Source organism: Hypanus sabinus, chromosome 7 (assembly GCF_030144855.1).
Source record: "Hypanus sabinus isolate sHypSab1 chromosome 7, sHypSab1.hap1, whole genome shotgun sequence".
NCBI lineage: Eukaryota > Metazoa > Chordata > Chondrichthyes > Myliobatiformes > Dasyatidae > Hypanus > Hypanus sabinus.
In genome coordinates this window covers 104,133,197-104,154,716 of record NC_082712.1, presented here as the reverse complement: position 1 = coordinate 104,154,716, position 21,520 = coordinate 104,133,197, and the positions used below count along the sequence as shown (strand labels likewise).

The 21,520-nt window shown below is 45.0% G+C and overlaps 1 protein-coding gene and 1 long non-coding RNA gene across 3 annotated transcripts in view; one reads left to right on the top strand and one right to left on the bottom strand.

Annotated features, from left to right (window-relative positions):
- The window catches only part of LOC132397076 (uncharacterized), a 58,555-nt gene extending 46,847 nt beyond the window's left edge, over positions 1–11,708 (bottom strand). For both annotated transcript variants that reach the window (XR_009513262.1, XR_009513263.1), the window contains exons 1-2: positions 11,190–11,708; positions 4,662–8,603 (exon numbers count right to left, since the gene is read on the bottom strand). This is a non-coding gene — a long non-coding RNA (uncharacterized LOC132397076). The remainder of the gene's footprint in view (positions 1–4,661; positions 8,604–11,189) is intronic.
- A 139-nt stretch (positions 11,709–11,847) lies between these two features.
- The window catches only part of dvl2 (dishevelled segment polarity protein 2), a 96,464-nt gene continuing 86,791 nt past the window's right edge, over positions 11,848–21,520 (top strand). Inside the window, exon 1 of the mRNA XM_059975333.1 lies at positions 11,848–12,089. Within this exon, the coding sequence (XP_059831316.1) occupies positions 11,929–12,089 (161 nt within the window). The 5' untranslated portion in view covers positions 11,848–11,928. The remainder of the gene's footprint in view (positions 12,090–21,520) is intronic.

Below are 21,520 nucleotides of genomic sequence, written 5' to 3'. Positions count from 1 at the left end.
AAAGGTAGACAGTCAGCACCTTTTCCCAAGCCAATACCAAAAGACATCTGTTCAAGTTGAGTGGAGAAACATTTAGGGGAGATGTCACAGGAAGGTTCCTTTCTACACACAGTGGTGCATGGCTGAGTACACTGCCGGGTGGTGTTTGATAGATAGGCAAATAGGTGAAAGAAAAATGTATTATGGGCTGTACAGGTGGAAAAGGGTTAGATTGATTGTTAAGGTAATGTGTGGATCTACTTCTTTTAGAGCAATGACTCCCCTTAACACTACTTGTGATCTGTAGTTTATGCATGTGCATTGATATTTCTCTCTCCCCCCCCTCTCTCCCTCCCTCCCTGAAAAACAAGCAAATTGTTCATCAAGATCGTTACAATTTTACAAAATCACTTGAGCTCTAAACCACTGGTAGTAGCTGAGAGATTTAGATTTTACAAAAGAAACCAGTCAAAGGATGAAAACATTTCTTAATACATTGTAGAACTGCACAAACTTTCTCAGTACTGTGACTTTAGAGATGGACTTTCTAATGCATTAAGGGACAGGCTTGTATGTGGCATGCAGAGAATAATATATGTTCTCTCAAATCAGGCAACTGTCCAGAAGAAACTTAACCTTAGAATGAGCACTGACAATTGCAATAACATTAGAGACTGCAGCAAAGGGGACAGCAGAACTACAGAAAGGGGGTTACATTCAAGGAAAACGTTTGCAAAAGATGCTAGAAGACGAGGTCACACGATAGAATATATAAGGCAGATGAAAAGCAGAACTGAGTGAAAAGTTTCAAACACAAAACTAAGCAAACGCACAAAATGACTGAATGTGAAACAGAATCAGACAGCACAGACTCTGACAAAGGTGAGCTGTCATGCCCAGAACTGCATAGTATTACTCAAGCAGATAACAAAATCATCTGGATCACAATCAATGTATTTGGGGTCAAACTGGAAATGGAGTTGGATACAGGGTCAGCTTTGTCAATAATTCCCGAGGCCGACCACAACAGGCTTCTCTAAGGTTACGTTAGAGAAGACCTCAGTGATGCTAAAGACCTACACAAGTGAAAAAGTGTCCCCCAAACATAAACTAAAAGTCCTTTTCAGAATGGCAGGCAGTGACTTGTGGGGTACCGCAAGGCTCGGTGCTGGGACCACAGCTATTTACAATATACATTAATGATTTAGATGAAGGGATTAAAAGTAACATTAGCAAATTTGCAGATTACACAAAGCTGTGTGGCAGTATGAAATATGAAGAGGATGTTAGGAGAATGCAGGTTGACGGACAGGTTGGGTGAGTGGGCAGATGCATGGCAATGCAGTTTAATGTGGATAAATGTGAAGTTATCCACTTTGGTGGCAAGAACAAGAAGACAGATTACTATCTGAATGGTGTCATGTTAGGAAAAGGGGAAGTACAACGAGATCTAGGTGTTCCTGTACATCAGTCACTGAAAGCAAGCATGCAGGTACAGCAGGCAGTGAAGAAAACTAATGGCATGTTGGCCTTCACAACAAGGGGAGTTGAGTATCGGAGCAAAGAGGTCCTTCTGCAGTTGTACAGGGCCCTGGTGAGACCACATCTGGAGAATTATGTTCAGTTTTGGTCTCCAAATTTGAGGAAGGACATTCTTGCTATTGAGGGAGTGTAGCATAGTTTCACAAGGTTAATTCCCGGGATGGCAGGACTGTCATACATTGAAAGATTGGAGCGACTGGGCTTTAAGACAGCCCAGGAACACAATGACATCATCGCAACTGGCAAGAATGATGAAGAGCACCTCCAGAACCTTGGTAAAGTGTTTACCAGGCTGAGTGAGTATGGTCTGTGCACAAAGAGAGAGAAATGCATTTTTCAAGAATGAAATCTCATATTGTGGACATGTCGTTGACAAGCACGGCTTACGTAAGTCACGAGAGAAGATTGAAACAGAGCTGCAGACACTCAAAATGGAAAATGTGACACAACTCAGGTCACTCTTGGGCCTTGTAAACTAGTGTTACAGACAGGAGCAAAGTGGGAATGGTCAGACAGATGTGACAGAGCATGCAAGGAAACAAAGACTAATAACATCTGAAGAACTGCTCACTCATTTCATTATGACCCATCTCTGCCCATCAGACTGGTGTGCGATGTGTCCCTTTATGGCATTGGAGCCATTTTGTGACACAGTATGAAAAATGGATCTGAATGTCTGATTGCATTTACTTCAAAATCACTGATGAGCCCAGAACGCAACTACGCACAGATCAACTGAGAGGCCCTTGGTCTAGTAAGGGGAATAAAGAAGTTCTACCACTACCTCTACAGACAAAAATTTACACTAGTGACAGACCACCAGCCCCTTGTGTCCATTTTCAATCCCAGGAAGGGAATTGCAGTGATGTCTGCATTGTTATAACAGTTATAACATTGGCACTGTTCCTAGGAGTCCACTCTTGTGACGTAGAGTTCAAGGGTACCAAACAACACAGCAACACAATGGAATGGGCTGCCCGTGGCGGTGGAAGCAGATACGATAGGGTCTTTTAAGAGACTCCTGGATAGGTACATGGGGCTTTGAAAAATAGAAGGCTATGGGCAACCCTAGGTAATTTCTAAGGTAAGGACCTGTTTGGCACAGCGTTGTGGGCCAAAGGGCATTTTCTATGTTTTAATTGTCGGTATGTCAGAGAACACTGATGTGTGGATCTCTAATCTGCACACCAGAGTGTTAGAAAATCTGCACGACGGACACCTGGGTTTAGTCAAGATGAAGAGCCTTACCTGGAGCCTATGTGGCTGAGAATAGGTGCACAGATTGAAGACTTGGACAAAAGCTGTTCAGGATGCCAAGAACTGGACCACTGACATACACAGTGGATGTTGGAGATCAGACACAGACGTCATTGGGACCAGATACTGGATGCTCAACCGAAGAACAAACCTGAGTCGACTCCATCCAACAAGATGGACCCACTACAGCCACCAGACTTCTTGGTGATGATAATGTCACTGACAGCAAAGTGACATTTCAAACTAAGAACGTTGTTTTAGACAAGACACCTGCCCGACCTGATGCCACTCCACATGTCCAAAGGCATTATCCTGAAAAGAACAGAGCGCCACCCGAAAGACTGAACCTTTAGTGTAGTGAAGTTAGTTATGGGCTGTTATTGTGAAAGCATGTTTATTTGGATATCACACACAAAATGCTGGTGGAACACAGCAGGAACGTCGACAGTGCTTCTCCCTACAGATGCTGCCTGGCCTGCTGCGTTTCACCAGCATTTTGTGTGTGTTGTTTGAATTTCCAGCATCTGCAGATTTCCTCGTGTTTGCTCTTTATTTAGATATGGTTTGTTAAAGGGAAATTGAATGTTTTGTACATATAGAGTTTAATATTATATTAATCTAAAGGGGGAGGAAATGTAATATATGGATTTGTTTCTTTTACAGCAATGACTCCCCTTAGCAGAAAGTATGATCTGTTGTCTATGCATGTGCATTAATCTCTCTCTCTCTCACACACACACATTCTTGCTCTTTCTCTCACTCTTTCTCTTTCCTGTCCTTTCTATCTCACTCTCTCTCGTGTTCTCTCTCTCTCACTCTCTCGCTGCAATGTGAATACACCAGTTAAAGTCATCTCCCACATGCGTGCTTTTATTTCATTGATATGTAGTTGCAAAGACACCACAGTTTAAAAGTGTCATGCACTTTGGTAGAAGAAATAAAAGTGTAGCTATTTTCTAAATGGAGAGAAAATTCAAAAGTCCAAGGCACAAAGGGACCTGAGAGTCCTCATGCAGGATTCCTTAAAGGTAAATTTGCAGGTTGAGTCTGTGGTGAGAAAGGCAAATGGAATGTTGGCATTCATTTTGAAAGGACTAGAAAAGAAAAGAAGGGTTGAAATGCTGAGGCTTAATAAGACTCTGGTAAGGCCTCTCTTGGAATATTGTGGGCAGTTTTGGGCCCTGTAGCTGATTTTGGAGAGGTTCATGAGAATGATTATGGGAATTGAAGGTTTACCATGTGAGGACCAGTTGATGGCTCTAGGCCTGAACATTCAGAAGAATGAGGAGGAATCTCATTGAAACCTATCAAATGTTGAAAGGACTCAATAAAGACAATATGAAGAGGTTTCCTGTGGTGAGGTAAGTAGGCTACAGGAGATGCGAGGGTTCCTAGGTTAGTCGACCACAGGCAACACATGGGTTCATAGGTTAGTAGGCTACAGGTGACGCATGGGTTCATAGATTAATAGGCTACAGGAGATGCATGGGCTTGTAGGTTAGTAGGCTACAGGCATGCTACCTTGGCACTGGAAGCAGGGCAACACTTGTGACCTGCCCCACCACATCCTCAGACAGTTTTGGTCATTGATGTAAACAACGTATTTCACATGTGACAAATAAACCTTTCCAAGAAATATGCCCGCTCCTGCAGCCAATTCTTCTAAGAGCCAGGAATAGAAACTATCATTTGGATCCCAGTTCTGAGCATTTACTCTCGTGAGGCTGGATTGCGTGGGGTGGGAGAAGGACAGGTCCCACAGTAGGGGCAAAGATTTATTTATTATTGATTTAGCAACACAGCAGAGTAGGTAGGTCCTTCTAGCCACATTGCCCCATTCACCCTAACCTAAACACAGGATAATTTACAATGAGTTAACTTACCCAGTATGTCCTTAGACTGTGGGAGGAAACCTGAGCACCCATGCATTCCACGGGAAGGATATACAGAGACTCCTTATGGCATAGCACTGGAATTGAACCTTGAACTCTGCAATGCTCCAATCTGTTATGGTCGAAATGACAATAAAAAGTGACTTGACTTTTTTTAGACATGCTAGGCAGCCAGTATCTTTATCCCAGGGCTAAAATGCCTGATACCAGAGGGTATGCATTTGAGTTCAAGGCATGTTTTTTTACACTGTGTGGGTGGAGACAAATATAATAGAGGTGTTCAAGAGATTCTTAGACAGGCATGTGAATGAATGTGCAGAGCAGAGGGATATGAACATCAGCAGCAGCCATCAGTAATCAGGATTCAATTCCCTCCTCTGTCTGTAAGGAGTTTCCCCCATGACCATGAGACCTTGTGGGTGCTCCAGGTTTCCCCACATTCCAGACTCATGGAGGTTAGGGTTAGAGAGTTGTGGGCATGCTGTGTTGGCACTGGAAGCATGGTGACCCTCACAGGCTGCCCTAGTCTGTGTTGGTCATCGACACAAAAACATTGCATCTTATATTTCGATGTTTTGATGTGCATGTGCTAAATAAAGCTTATCTTTATCACAAGGGATTAATTTAGTTGGGTATTTGATTACTAAATGAGCTTGGCACACATTGCGGGCTGAAGGGCCTGTTCCTATATTCTGTGTTTAACCTTCACAGGTCGAACGCTGCTACCCAGAATGGGAAAAAGCTGCAGAAAATTGTAAACTCAGCCGGCTATATCATCAGCACTAGCCTCCCCAGCATCCAGGACACCTCAAAAGGCAATGCCTCAGGAAGGACTCAGAAATGTCATCATTAAGGGCTCCCATCAGCCAGGATATACCCTCTTCTCATTGCTACCATCAGGGAGGAACTCCAGGAGCCTGAAGATAGTGTTTCAGGAACAGCTTCTTCCTTCTCCCCCCATCACCATCAGACTTCTGAATGGACAACGAACCCATAAACACTTCCTCGATATTTTTCCCTCTCTTTTTGCACTACTTATTTAATTTAATTTTCTTTTTTGGATATACTTATTGTAAATTATAGTTATTATTATGTCTTGCACTGTCCTGTTGCTGCTAAACAACAAATTTCATGCCAGTGCCAGTGATATTAAACCTAATTCTGATTCTGGTTCACCCTGTGTCCTGCCATGCATCTCTAGCTTTGTATTATCTATTTCCACTCTGAGAAAAAGTCTCTGTCTGTCCCCTTGATCTTATCATCTTGTACACCTCTATCAAATCAACTCTCAATGCCCTTCTCTCCAAAGACAAAAAGCCCTAGCTCAACCTTTCCTCATAAAACATGCCCTCTAATCCAGGGAGCATCCTCTGCACTGTCTCAAGTTTCTACATCCTTCCTCTAATGAGGAGGAGGTGATCAGAACAGAACAGAATACTCCTAGTGTGGTCTAAGCAGAATTTTATAGAGCTGCAACACTATCTCACAGCTTTTGAACTAATGAAGGCCAACACACCATACACCTTTATTAACCACTCTATCAACTTGTGTGACACCTTTGAAGATCTATGGACAAGGACCTCAAGATCCCTCTGTTCCTCCATGCTGCTAAGAACTCTGCCATTAACTCAGCTACTCTGCCTTCACATTTGACCTTCCAAATGAATCACTTCACACTTTGAGTTGAACTCCATCTGCCACTTCTCAGCCCAGCTCTGAATCCTGTCAGTGTCCCATTGTAACCTACAACAACCTTCTACACCATCCACAACACCCCCAACTTTCATCTCATCTGCAAACTTACTAACACACCTTTCACTTCCTCATCCAAGTCATTTATAAAAATCACATGGACCAGGGTCCCAGAACACCATGATCATCACCCTCCAGATAGGTATCCTTCTGCTATGTCTATCACACAGCTGATGTTTGCTCCATGACAGAGCTACCTGCCAGTAGCAATACTGTGGGAATGTGCCACCGCCAGATGTGCCTTCTTTTGGACATGGTGGATGTGGACCAACACTTACTGGAGATTTAAAACAAAGTGAGGCAATCTCAATGCATTATGTAACATTCTGAGGAAAGTGCTGAAGAACAAGAAGGCTGCCTCCTCTCAGTAGAAAGTCTAGACCAGGAGCCAGAATCTCATGTGGAGCTCAAGTCCTTCTCATCCTAGCGTTTACAACTGGGATGGGAAGGATGTAGATCTCAGGGACAATGGCTCCTCAGCCACTGAGAACACGCAAGGTTTAGATCAGTAGATTTTAGGGAGGAAAAAATGAAAAAAGAGAGAAGTGAATCAAACCAGAGGGAAATACACTCGGTGGCCACTTTATTAGGTACACCTGCTCATTAATTAATTTTTGGATTGAGGTACAGTGTGGAATAAGCCCTTCCAACCTCTCGAGCCTTGTCACCCGGCAATTCCCCCGATTTAATCCTAACCTAATCACAGAATAATTTACAATGGCCAATTAACCTACTGGGAGGAAACCAGAGGAAACCCACATGGACATGGGGAGAATGTACAAACTCCTGACAGACAGCTGCAAGAACGGAACCTAGGTTATTGTTCTTTAAAGCGTTGTTGTAACCCCTATGCTACTGTGCCACTCTTAATGCAAATACCTAATCAGCCAATTACTTGGTAGCAACTCAATGCATAAAAGCATGGTCAAGAAGTTTGGTTGCTTTCCAACCCAAACATCAGAATGGGCAAGAAATGTCATCTATGTGACTTTGACCACAGTATAATTACTGGTGGCGGGGTGGGGGGGGGAGTGGTTTGAGCATCTCAAAACTATTGATCTCCTGGGATTTTCACAGAGTTTACAGAGAAGGTTGCAACTAACAAAAAAAATCCAGTGAGCAGCAGGTCTGTGTAATGCTTTGCTAATGAGAGAGGTCGGGGAGAATTGCCAGACTGCTTCAAGCTAACAGGAAGGCGATGGTAATTCAAATTACATCAATGGTGTGCAGACTAGCATTTGTGAATGGACAATATGTCCTTGAAGTGGATGGGCTCAGTAGTACACAAGGAATCTAATTCAGTGGCCACTGAGTGTATATCTGTTCCTTATGTTCTGCTTTGAAAGATCTGTGGTCTCTTGTTGCAAACTAGAGCAGAGAGCATCCTAAAACAGAACAGTGCTGTTCAGGAACAGGTCCGTTGTTCTACGATGACATGCTGAACCAGTAACTGAATGCCCAACTAAACATTCTACCTACAAGTTGTCCAGCCCCTTCGTTCTTCACAGGCTCAGAATTGGGTTTCCTTTTACTGACATTGCCCATGAGATTGGTTGTTTTGTGGAGGTTATAGATATCACTGAATATTCCATCCAGCTGATCACCACAGGGCTTTAGTACTTGGCCAGGAAGGTAGATGCATGCCATGGGTTCACCCTCCTTAAGGATACTACCTCAGTGTCACCGGTGGCTCTGGGAGTTGGTGTTGCTTCCTCCATGTTTTGACCTTCAAAGCAAGCATAGATGTTATTGAGCTCATCGGGAGGAAAGTCCTGTCGTCACTTTAGCTGTTTGGTTTCTCTTTATAAGACAGTGGTGCCAAACCATCAGGCCGTGGACCGGTACCAGGCCACAAAACACGTGCTACCAGGTTGTGAGGAAACGATATGATTTGGCGATATGAAATGATATGAGTCAGCTTCACCTTTCCTCATTCCCTGTCACGCCCACTGTTGAACTTGAATGCACGCAAGGTCATTACCCATGCGTCATCCATGTCAGTGTAGGAAGAAGATCAACTCCTTGAGTTTGCAAATGACAGTGGGCTGAAAAGTATGTTTGACATAACATCTCTGCCGGCATTCTGGATCAAAGTCAATGCTAAATATCCTGAGATAGCCATGAATGCACTGAAAACATTGCTTCCATTTCCAACATCATATCTCTGCGAAGCAGGGTTTTCTGCAATGAAAGCAACAAAAACTAAATTGCGTTACAGACTGGACATAATTGTGTTCAATTCTAGTCACCTCATTATAGGAAGGATGTGGAAGCTATGGAGAGTGCAGAGGAGATTTACCAGGATGTTGCCTGGATTGGAGAACAAGTCATATGAAGCAAGGTTAGCAGAGCTGGGGACTCTTTGGAGTGTAGAAGAATGAGAGGGGACTTGATAGAGGTCTACAAGATTATGAGAGGCATAGACAGGTTACCTGTTTCCCAGGGCACCAATAGCAAACACCAGAGGGCATATGTGTAAAATTAAGGGAGGGAAGTTTAGGGGAGACATCAGGGGTAAGTTTTTTTACACAGAGGGTTATGAGTGCCTGGAATGACTTGCCAGGGATGGTGGTGGAGGCTAAAACATTAGGGTAATTTAAGAGTTTCTTGGACAGGCACATGGATGAAAGAAAAATGGAGGGTTGTGGGGTAGTGTGGGTTTAGTACTTTTTTTTAAGGATTATTGGGGTCAGCACAACATGGAGGGCTGAAGGGCCTGTACTGTGCTGTAATGTTCTATGGTTCTATGAAGACCCCTTCAAGTATCGCTGTCTCCCATCACCTCTCAATGGGACTGTCTTGTTACAGGGAAACAGGCCCAGGGCTCCCACTGATTCACTGATATTGGTGTGTTGCAATGATTTTATATGTTCATACAAGGAAAATATGCGCTGTGTGTTTAATATCCAAACATTACTTAAAATGTTATGATACTATTGACTTATAAGTGGGTTATAATTGACTTATCACTATATTCATGCAAGGAAAATATGTGCTGTGTGTCTAATACTAAATTTGTTAGATAAACCCTTTTAGAAACGAAATTGAGTGTATTAGCCACTTAGAAGTGATTTATAGTTGACTTCTCACCCATATTCCGGTCGTGATTAACACCACCCCCACCCCCATCGGCCGGTCCGCAAGAATATTGTCAATATTAAACCAGTCCGCGGTGCAAAAAAGGTTGGGGACCCGTTATAAGCAGTAACAGCATTCAAGCCCTGTCACAGCTGTCGTGCATCCCTAAGCAATTCAAGTTTGGTCTAGAATTGCCACTTAGCAGGTGAGAAGGCTTTCTGGAGATTGTACCTGAACCTCTTGGTTGCCAGACTTGAATACCTCTGATCTGGCTCATTGCAGAGCTGATGGTTCATCCACAGCTTCTAGTTGGGGAAGAGTCTGGATGATTTTGTGGGGACACACTGGTCAATTTATAAAGTTGGTAACAACCATAGTGTAATCATTCGATGCTCTGATGAGTCATAGAAACACAGAAAACCTACAGCACAATACAGGCCCTTCGGCCCACAATGCTGTGCTGAACATGACCTTGCTTTAGAAATTACCTAGGTTTACCCAAATCCCTCTACTTTTCTAAGCTCCATGAACCTATCCAGGAGTCTCTTACAAGACCCTATCGTATCCGCTTCCATCACTGTCGCCAGCAGCCTATTCCACGCACTCACCACTTTCTGTGTTAAAAAAGCTTACCCCTGACATCTCCTCTGTACCAACTCCCAAGCGCCTTAAAACTGTGTCCTCTCATGTTAGCCATTTCAGCCCTGGGAAAAAGCGTCTGACTATCCACACAATCAATGCCTCTTATACAATCTTATACACCTCTATTAGGTCACCTCTCATATTCTGTCGCTCTAAGGAGAAAAGGCCAAGTTCACTCAACCTATTCTCATAAGGCATGCTCCCAATCCAGGCAACATCCTTGTAAATCTCCTCTGCACCCTTTCTATGGCTTCCACATCCTTCCTGTAGTGAGGCGACCAGAAATGAGCACAGTACTCCAAGTGGGGTCTGACCAGGTCCTCTATAGCAGCAACATTACCTCTCGGCTCCTAAATTCAATTCCACAATTGATGAAGGCCAATACACTGTACGCCTTCTTAACCACAGAGTCAACCTGCACAGCTGCTTTGAGCGTCTTATGGGCTCAGACCCCAAGATCTCTCTGATCCTCCACACTGTGAAGCGTCTTACCGTAAATGCTATATTCTGCCATCATATTTGACCTACCAAAATTAACCACTTCATACTTCTCTGTATTGAACTCCATCTGCCACTTTTCAGCCCAGTTTTGCATCCTATCAATGTTCCGCTGTAACCTCTAACAGCCCTCCATACTATCCACAACATCTCCAACCATTATGTCATCAGCAAACTTACTAACCCATCCCTCCAATTCCTCATCCAGGTCATTTATAAAAATCACGAAGAGTAAAGGTCCCAGAACAGATCCCGAGGTACTCCACTGGTCACCGATCTCCATGCAGACCCATCTACAACCACTCTTTGCCTTCCGTGGGCAAGCCAGTTCTGGATCCACAAAGCAAGGTCCACTTGGATCCCATGCCTCCTTGACCACTGACTCAAAGCTGCTCCTCTGCCTCCCTCAACCACCTTTGGAGCCTTGCTCTTTCGCCTCTGCCTGTCTGCTCCTTTACTGTACTGTCCTCTTCAACACCCTTGCTTTCCTCCACCACCCACGGCAATTAATTCGACATCCACAATTCTCTGTTTAAAAATAAAACTTACCCCGTGCATCTCCTTTGAAATTATTCAATTTCACCTCTAGTATTAGACGTTTTGAACCTGGGAAAATGATACTGACAGTGCGCATAACACACACAAAATGCTGAAGGAACTCAGGCCAGGCAGATTCTATGGAAAAGAGTAATCAACGTTTCCGGCCGAGACCCTTCATCAGGGCTGGATGGAAAAAGGATGAGGAATAAAAGGTGGGGGAGAGGGGAGAAGAAATACAAGGCGATAGTTGAAACACTTCAACTGTATTCTTTTCCATAGATGCTGCCTGTCCTGCTGAGTTCCTTCAGCATTTTGTGTATTGCTTCGATTTACAGCATCTACAAATTTTCTCTTGTGATTCGATAATCGACATTCTTCTTTAAGCATTGGAATAACTTGTCTTTTGTCAATTTGCTGTCGTTGGAAATCTTCATGTTCACAGCTTCATTTTCAACACCTTAAACTAAAATTAGTTAAAACAACGCACGTCCTGGGCTGAGGGTTGGAATGAGAACTGTATGCGCAAGAGCAACAACTCCACACTCTCTGCCCTTATTGATATTCAGGAATTCCGCAAACTGTGTACGTGGTGCGCGATGACGCCGCGCGCCTCGTCGGGGGACGTGGAGCGCAGTGACGTCAGGCGCCGGGTGGGTGGGAGGGGAGGGGGTGGTCGCACTCGAGCCCGAGCCGGAGCGCCCGCCGGAGGAGCAGCTGGAGCGAGCGCGGTTTCGGGCCGCTCGCCGTCATGGCCGAGACCAAGATCATCTACCACATGGACGAGGAGGAGACTCCGTACCTGGTGAAGCTGCAGCTGCCTGCCGACAGGGTCACACTGGCTGACTTCAAGCTGGTGCTCAACAAGCCCAACTACAAATTCTTCTTCAAATCCATGGACCAGGACTTCGGGTAGGAGCGGGGCGGGGGGTGGGGTAGGGGAGGGTGTGAGGGAACGTTCGGAGGGACGAGGAATGGGGGAGGGAGCAATGAGGGATGATGGAGTAGGACTGAAGGGGCAGCGAGGGAGGAGGAATGAGGGAGTAGGACTGGAGGAGGCAGTGAGGGATGATGAAGTGGGACTAAAGGGAGCAGCGAGGGAGGAAGGATAAGGGAGTGGGACTGGAGGGGGCCGCGAAGGGAAGGACTTTGAGGGAGGGGGACTGGAGGGGGCAGCGAGGGAAGGACTTCGAGGGAGGGGGCAGCGAGGGAAGGACTTTGAGGGAGTGGGACTGGAGGGGGCAGCGAGGGAAGGAGTTTGAGGAAGTGGGACTGGAGGGGGCAGCGAGGGAAGGACTTCGAGGGAGGGGGCAGCGAGGGAAGGACTTTGAGGGAGTGGGACTGGAGGGGGCAGCGAGGGAAGGAGTTTGAGGAAGTGAGACTGGAGGGGACAGCGAGGGAAGGACTTTGAGTGGGCGGCGAGTGAGTGGGATTGAAGGGAGCACCTAGAGACGGGCCATTGAGGGTGTAATATGTTTGGGTGTGGTGTAGGTGAGGGCTGGGGGAGATGTGCCAAACCTGCAGGGTCTCGACCCAGAACGTTGACAGTTACTTCCACCACGAGATTTTGCTTGACCTGCTGTCCCTCCAGCAGATTTTGTGTAATTCCATAATCCAACATCCACAGTCTACTTCCAGTGCCCATTCTGACTCATCTCTCTCCCCACCACTTGGAGTTCTGCCTGTCTACCTTCAGTTCCCTGCCTAAATCACCCACCTCCCCAAGCCCTCTCCTTCTGACCCACCCATTTCTCCACTTTCTCTTCAGCTGGCTATCCCCCTTATCAGATGCTATCAGTTCCGATTCACTTATGTATGTATGTCAGAACGTAGAGTGAAATGCGTTCTTTGTGCCAATGGCCAACAGGCCTGAGGGCTCTTAGGGGGCAGCCCATAGGTGTCGACGCACATTCTGGCCCCAGCATAGCATCCCCACCATGGTCAGTAGAACAACACCTGTAGCAACGACAAGACAACATCAGAACCGAATAGCTCAGCAAGTTCCTTTCCTTCCTTATTCCTTCCCTCCATCCCTCCTAGGCACCCACAGATGCACACACATTTTCTCCTTTTCTTGGTGTCTTTTCCCCTGTCTGCGCACATCCCCACCTCTCTGTACTTCCACGTTTCCAGTTTGAGTTCCCTCCCACTGACCCATTGGGATTTTAAAGGGAAGTTTACAGTTTGCATTGCTTCTGTTTCCTGGCTTGTATCACAAAGCCTCATTGTCACCCTCCTGGTTTCCAATCATTGTCCTCCGCCTGCTCACAGGATCCCACTCTCAACTTGGCCCTTGTAATTTATTTTTCTGTCTGCACTGCACTTTCTCTGTAAGATGCTATTTTTCCTAATGGAAAAATAGTGGACTTGTGTTTTGGATGATCTGAAAAGCAAACACAAGCTTTTCACTATATCCAGGAATCTGAGGTAATAGTAAACCAATATGTCACCTCCACTACCCTCGCTTGTCCATTTTGAAGAACGAGCTTTCCCTTTCACAGCCTGGTGTGGCCTGGTTTCATGCTCTCAACAGCTCTCATGAATCTGCAAATATTTAAATTCTGTGAGTGAAATATCTTTTTCAGGCTGGATCCACTTAAACCTCCCTCCCAACACACCCCTCTCCAAAAAATAAAGAAAACGGAATGCTGTTGATTCCCACTCTACCCCTGTGGAGATTGTTTCAGGTTTGGTGTGAGCTGAAGTTGTGCGTCCTGGGTTCCAACTGTAGTTTTTCTATCTTGCTGACTAGTAACATTCCGGTTTCTCTTGTAACTTTTCCTTGGAATCTGAATTTCTGGCTTTCTGTCTGGGATTCTGGCTTGGGATCTGCTTTGTCTCCAAGCTTTGTGTTTTTGCTCTGTCTCTCTCTACCCCCACTATTTCCACCCCCCTCCCGCCCTCACTACTCCAAGTGGTGAATTCTTTAGTTTACCCGCTTTCCCTTTCCTCAAACTTGCCTCCCCAGAGGCGCTTCAGCGTCTGACCACAGGGCCAAATCTGAGAAATGGCAGCAGAAATTGCTGCTTCTTTCCTTTTCACTGAGTGCCTTGGAAAGGGAGGGGGGAGGCGGAGGAATCCTGTGGGGTTTTGTATTGGCTAGCAGGCTCCAGTGGCCTGGATTGAGGGCCCGAGAATGTAACTGACTGGGTGACTTTGTGAATAGCCCCCCCCATCCCCCACCCCTGAATCCTTCCATTGATTATTGACCCTCCCTTGTACTGTTGGAGCAGCAGTTTTATGTTCTGGGGTCTGACAGGAAATCACCCACTTCCCTGTTTCCTCCTCGGGTCTCAGCAGCATTTTCCTTTCAGACGCACTTTGCTCGGTTGAGGTTTGTGGGGGAGGGCAGGGGAGAATTGTTGCATTAGTCTGCACAATTGTCCTCAGCAAAGGAACTGCTGGAGGAGCTGGGTGGGTAGAAAAGTGACTGCGGGGGTGGGGGAAAGGGATTGTCAATATTACGGGTCAAAGTCCTGGATCAGGATCATTTGCACCATTGGTATATTCCGGATCGTATTTTTGCTTCCCCGTAGTTTGTGTGTTTGTGTCTGGGGTTATGAACTGAGTTTAAGAACAGATTTCAAGGGTTTGAAACGCAGAGTCTGTGTGAAACAGTGGGCAGTTTAGAAGTTTCTGTTTGAGTGGTGGAGTGAGCTGGACAGCCTGTCCAAAATATGAGTTAGCTGCAGGGGGTGAGGATCTCTCTGTTGGACAGCCTGGTGAGGGTGGGGAGGTGTTCTCTTTTCTCTCTGAAAAGATGTAGTTGCAGACCTGTCTGTATCCCTGCCAGCTATGTATAGATTTCATCTGTCCCCTTGTTGGGTATGAGTGAGGGTCTCCCTGACATTTCCAGTGGATGTGGGTGAGGGGTCTCTCTGCAACCCCCTCCCCACTGAGTGTCAGTGAGAGTTCCCACTCTTCTGCCCCCACTAGATGTGGATGAGGGGTCTATGTCTCCCCACAGGATGTGAGTGAGGGGTCTCTCTGTTACCACCCCCACCTAGTGTGAGTGCAGGGTCTCTCTCTGTTCCCCCCCACCAAGCTGAAGTGAGTGACGGGTCTCTCTCTTCCTTCCCCAGCTGGTGAGAGGCGTCTCTCTATCTCACCCCACTGGCTGTATGAGAGGAAAACACACAAAATGCTGGTGGAACACAGCAGGCCAGGCAGCATCTATAGGGAGAAGCGCTGTCGATGTTTCGTGCTGAGACCCTTCGTCAAGACTTCCTTAGTCCTGGCGAAGGGTCTCAGCCCGAAACGTCGACAGCGTTTCTCCCTATAGATGCTGCCTGGCCTGCTGTGTTCCACCAGCATTTTGTGTGTGTTGCTTGAATTACCAGCATCTTCAGATTTCCTCGTGTTGGACTGTATGAGAGGTCTCTGTATGCCCCCCACACTAATGTGTAGTGGGTTCTCTGTCCCACTGGCTGTGAGTGAGGGGTCTCTCTGTTCCCCCATTGGGTGTGGGCAAGGGATCTCTTTGTTGCCCCCACCAGGTTGGTGTGAGCAAGGGGTCTCTCTGTACCCCCACTGGGTGTGAGTGAAGGGTCTCTGTCTCCCACCAGGTTATGGTGAACGTGAGTCTCTCTCTCTCTCTGTCAGGTGTAGGTAAACAGTATCTCTCTCCCCTGCAGGGTGTAGGTGGGAGTCTGATGGACTGTTGGTTGAGGTGGTGGTCCCTTTGATGAACCGCTGGGTGCGAGTCTGGGTTCCTCTACCATGTAACTGAAAGCTGTTCAGCCTGATTTGCAGGAAGTATCCCCAAATGCACGAGGCCAATGTTTACATTTCCCCACCAGTTCCTGCTGGTTTAACTGCAGCTGGACTGAACCATTTACTATGTGCTGTTAGACTGAACCTTTTGATTGGCACTGGGTGAAATGGCTTTGCAGTTCAGAGCTAGTAATATTTTGCACCTTTGTTCTGAACTGAGTGAGTCCAGTCCCGGAGGAGAATGTGAGGTGTTATAATCAAGTACATGTTGTAGCCTGCCTGCATTGAATAGATTTGTCCATTTCCTCTACAATGAAGACAGCCCAGTACCTGTTGGCAAAGAATCAGAGTTTCTGCTGTGCTCAACTGAGATATTAGCAGTGTAGCTTTGACTAAGTTACACACCAAGTCTTGGCCGTACTATGGCAGAGCAACTGATAGTGTCTTTCTATAGTGGGTCAAAAGACCGATGTGCATTTGGGAAATCAAGGTGGTGAAGTCTGTTTTAAACATAAGATTTTGCAGATGCTGGAGGCAGGCAGGTCAGGTCAGGCAGTGTCTTTGGAGAGAAATAAATGGTCGATGTTTTGGACCAAGATGCTTCATCAGAACTATTTTCTCTCCTCCCATTCTTCCTAAATCTGATCCTTCTGTTTTAGCACCTAGCTATTGCATCCAGTATCCTGTTCTTGCCCAACTTTCTTCGTGTTGTCATTCACTGAATTTAAAAAGAACTGACTGCCTTCAGTTTGCTCTTCTATTTTCTCTCTGCCTTAAACATTACCATTCCTTGTATGCTATCTCTGATGTAGCCAGTAGCTTGGCCTTCTGGCTCCAGGTGCTAACATTTACTGAAGTACAATCAGACGCCCCCCCCCCCCTTTTGTCCTAGATTCCTTGACATCTACTCGATCTGGATCTTTCAACATTCGAAAGGTTTCAATGAGATGCCACCTCCCCCATCCTTTTAAATTCCAGCGAGTACAAGTCCAAAGCTAACAAACATTCCTTATATGATGACACTTTCATTCCCAGAATCATCCTTGTGAGCCTCCTCTGAACCCTTCTCCAATGCCAGCACATCTTTTCTTAGATAAGGAGCCCAAAGCTGTTCACAATACTCACAGTGAGGCCTCACCAGTCTTATAAAGCCTCAGTGTCACATCCCTGCTCTTGTATTCTGCACCCTTGAAATGAATGCCAACATGGCACAGGGCAAGCTCACCACCGACTTAATCTGCAAGTTAACCCTTAGTTTCAGAGATACATTTAATGTCAGAAAAATGTATACAATATACATCCTGAAATGCTTTTCCTTCGCATCTCAGATTTTTGGATTTCCTCTTCGTCTAGAAAATAGTCTGCATATTTATTTCTTCCACCAAAATGCATGACCATGCACTTTTGAACAGTGCATTTCATTTGCCACTTTTTTGCCCATTCTCCTATTCTAAGACCTGCAGCCTTCCTTTTCCCTCAACACTACCTGCCCCTCCTCCAATCTTTGTATCATCTGCAAACTTGGCAACAAAACCATCTATTCCATCATCTAAATCAATGATATACAGCTTAAAAAGAAGTGGTCCCAACACCGACCTCTGTGGAACACCACGTCATTGGTGCCAACTAGAGAAGGGCCGTTTTACAGGCAGTCCCCGGGTTACGAACGAGTTCTGTTCCTGAGTCCGTCTCTAAGACGGATTTGTACATAAGTTGGAACAAGTACATCTGGTATTATTTAGCATCAGTTAGTCAAACGTTTATCTTAGTATATATTTTACCTTTCTATGCATATAAAACACTTATGAAATGTATGTATTCCAATAATTAAACTACTGCGTTGCTTAGTATTGTAGCTTTTATCGCGGCAGGGCCTTTCACATGCTTCATTATTCTCACTTTATCCTTTATCCTTTAAAATTGTTCTGATCGTTGACCGACTGTAGACTAATGCTTTTCCAATGACCGATGGCGTTATTATTTCCACTTTATTTTCAATCGTGATCGCTTCCCATCAATGGAACAGAAACACTGCGGGTGGCAGGTCCCGAGCTCTGCCGGCTCCCAAGGTCCGCTGGGTCCTAAGGACTACTGCACTGAATTCCCCGGGTCCTAAAGTCCACCGCACTGAGACAGGTTAAATGGGACAAGCGGGGGCTGTGCTGGGTTTGGGTATTTGATCCTCCACAATATTCCACATGGGAATTTAAACTGGAGGTGGCAGTGTTTTTTTTACAAGGTTGAGTTGCGAGCTCGACATCAACCCGGCACGGATGGTACGGGAGTCACTGGATCGACATCAACCCGGCACGGGAGCAGTCTGTCACTGGATGGAACTCGGGAACCTCAGTTCTGGAGCCTGGCGCTGATCTCACTGTGCCACTAGCCGACCAGAACGGGTGAATCTTGCTAAGAAAAATTTAAGCCAAATACAAAGTTACACACTTAACACAGTGTCAACGGCAACAACTTAAAATGGCGGACGGCGTTCTCCTTCCTCAGTTCGTAAGTATGAGTTGTCCGTAAGTTGGACATTCGTAACTTGGGGACTACATCTATTCCCATTCACTGTCTCCTACCAATCAGCCACTGCTCTAACCATGCTAGTAAATTTCCTGTGCATGTGTTCTTAACTTTGTAAGCAGCCTCATGTGGCACCTTGTCGAAAGCCTTCTGAAAGTCCAAATATACAGCATTCACTGCATCCCCTTTATCTATCCTACTTGTAATCTACTTAAAGAATGCCAACACGTTTGTCAGACAAGATTTTCCCTTAAGGAAACCATGCTGATTTTGTCCTATCTTGTCCTGTGTCACCAAGTACTCCCAAACCTTGTCCTTAACAATTAAATCCAACATCTTCTCAACCACTGAGGTCAGGCTAGTTGGTCTATAATTTCCTTTCTGCTGCCTTCCTCCTTTCTTAAAGAGTGGACATCTTTATTCACATTTGCAATTTTTTAGTCCTCTGGAACCACGCCAGGGTCTAGTGATTCTTGAAAGATCATTATAAATGCCTTCACAATCTCTACCTCTTTCAGAACCCTAGGGTGTAATTCATCTTCTCCCTCACTCCCTTCCACATCTGCCAGTGTCTTCCACAGTGAAGACTAATGCAAAATACTCATTTAGTTCATCTGCCATCTCCTTGTCCCTTGTTATTATTTCTCCAGCCTCATTTTCTTGCGATCCTATATCTACTTTTTAATTTTTTGTATACTTGAAAAAGCTTTTTCTATTCACCTTAATATTTCTTTGCTAGCTTGCTTTTATATTTAATATCTTCTCTCCCAATGATTCTTTTAATTGCTTTCTGTTTTTAAAAGCTTCCCAATCCTCCCTCTATCTGGTAATTTTTGCTTTGGTGAATGGTCTTTTACTTTTACATTAGCTTTGACTTCCTTTGACAACCACAGTTGTACTGTTTTGCCATTTGAATATTTTTGTTTTTGGAATACATCAAACCTGCACCTTCCTCATTTTCCCCAGAAACTCAAGCCTTTGCTGCTTTGGTGTCATCCCTGCCAGCATCTCCTTGCCAACCAAAGTACTCTCATACCTCTGTGATTTCCATACTGCTACATCAGACTTTACTTTCTCCCTATCAAATTTCAAGTTGAACTCAATCATGTGATCACTGTCTCCTAAAGTTTCCTTAAACTTCCTAATCACCTCTGGTTCATTACATAACACTCAATCCATTATAGTTGATCCCCAAGTAGGTTCAATGGCAAACTGCTCTAAAAAGCCTTGTAGGCATTCAACAAATTCATTCTTGAGATCCATTACCAGCTCGATTTTCCCCAATTGGCCTGCACGTTGAAATCTCCCATGATTATCATAACATTGCTCTTTTGACACGCCTTTACTATTTCCTGTTGTAATCTGTGGTCAACATCCCAGCTAATGTTGGGAGACCTGTACGATCCTTATCCACGAGTTCCGCATGCGTGAATTCAACCAACCGTGAATCAAAATAACCTGGAAGTGCTCTTCCAACACTTGTTGTTCGAGCATGTACAGACTTTTTTTTGTCATTATTCCCTAAACAATACAGTATAACAACTATTTTACGTAGCATTTACATTGTATTAGGTATTATAAGTAATCTAGAGATTATTTAAAGTATATGGGAGGATATGTGTGGGCTATCGTGGATCGGGATCGAAAAAAACGGAAGTTCTCTTGCTAAGTAAGTTGGAACAGGTACATCTGGTATTATTTAGCGTCGGATAGTCAAATGTTTGTCTTAGTATATAGTATATATCTTACCTTTCTATGCATATAAAACACTTAAGAAATGTATGTTTCAGCGCCGGGCGATCCAGTGACAGATTGCTCCCGAGTGCGCTGTCCATCTGTGCCAGGTTGATGTGGAGGATCAAAAACACAAAACCCCAAAGCCCTATAATTAAACCACTGCGTTGCTCAGTAATAATTGTAGCTGTCATCGGGGCAGGGCCTTTCTCACTTTATCTTTTAAAGTTGTTCCAATCGTTGACCAACTGTAGCCCAACACTTTTCCAGTGACCAATGGTGTTTCACCTCTTTCCGATCGCTTTATTATTTCCACTTTATTTTCAATCGTGATTGTGATTTTTTTCATGAACAGAAACACTGCAAATTCAGAGCTCCGCCACCAGGTCCTAATGTCCACCGCTTTGAGACAGGTTGAATAAGGGACTTGAGCATCCGCATTTTTTTGGTATCCGCAAGGGGTCCCGGGACCAATCCCTCGCGGATAAGGAGGGCCAACTGTATATAACTACCATCAGGGTCCTTTTGCAGTTTCTTAATTCAACCCACAAGGAATCAACATCTTCTGATCCTATGTCACATCTTTCCACTGATTTGATGCCATTCTTTACCTGCAGAGCCACACCGCCCTCTCTGCCTACCTTCCTATTCCTCCGATACAACGTGTAACCTTGGACATACAGCTTCCAAATACAACAATCCTTCAGCTAGAATTTAGTGATGGTCATAACATCATACTTTACAATCTGTAATAGAGCAGCAAGATCCACCTTATTTCTTATAGATATCTGTGTTGAAATATCACACTGAGTACTATATTTGCTACCCTTTTTGATTCTCCATCCCTAATGCACTGATACTCACCCTGCTGGCTACAATTCTGTTCTATCATCTGCCTGTCCTTCCTGACAGTCTGACAGCACATTATCTTTGCTTTTTTTTTAAAAGCATTTTCCTATCCTGAATCTCTTCACTCCAGTTCTGGTTCTGCATAATATCTAGTGTTTAAGCTAAGTAATTAAATGCATAGCTTAACTAATTCTTCAGTCTAAATTACATCCATATTTCCTCCATTCTCTGTACATTCTAAGAGCCTCTGAAATGCCTCTATTGTATCTGCCTCCACAATTACAGTTGACATTTTGGGCCGAGACCTCCATCAGGACTGGAAAGGGAAGGTGGCAGAAGCCAGAAATGGGGCAGAGTGTATGGGGTCAGTTGGAGCAAAACCAGATAAAGATCACCACTGAAAAAAGGTAGTTTTTTGTTTGCTCTGCAGAGCATGGAAATGTGCCTAGTAACACAAAATCTAGTGGAACTGAGCAGGTTAGGCTTGAAAAGTTGGCCATTTATTTCCCTCTATAGATGCTGCC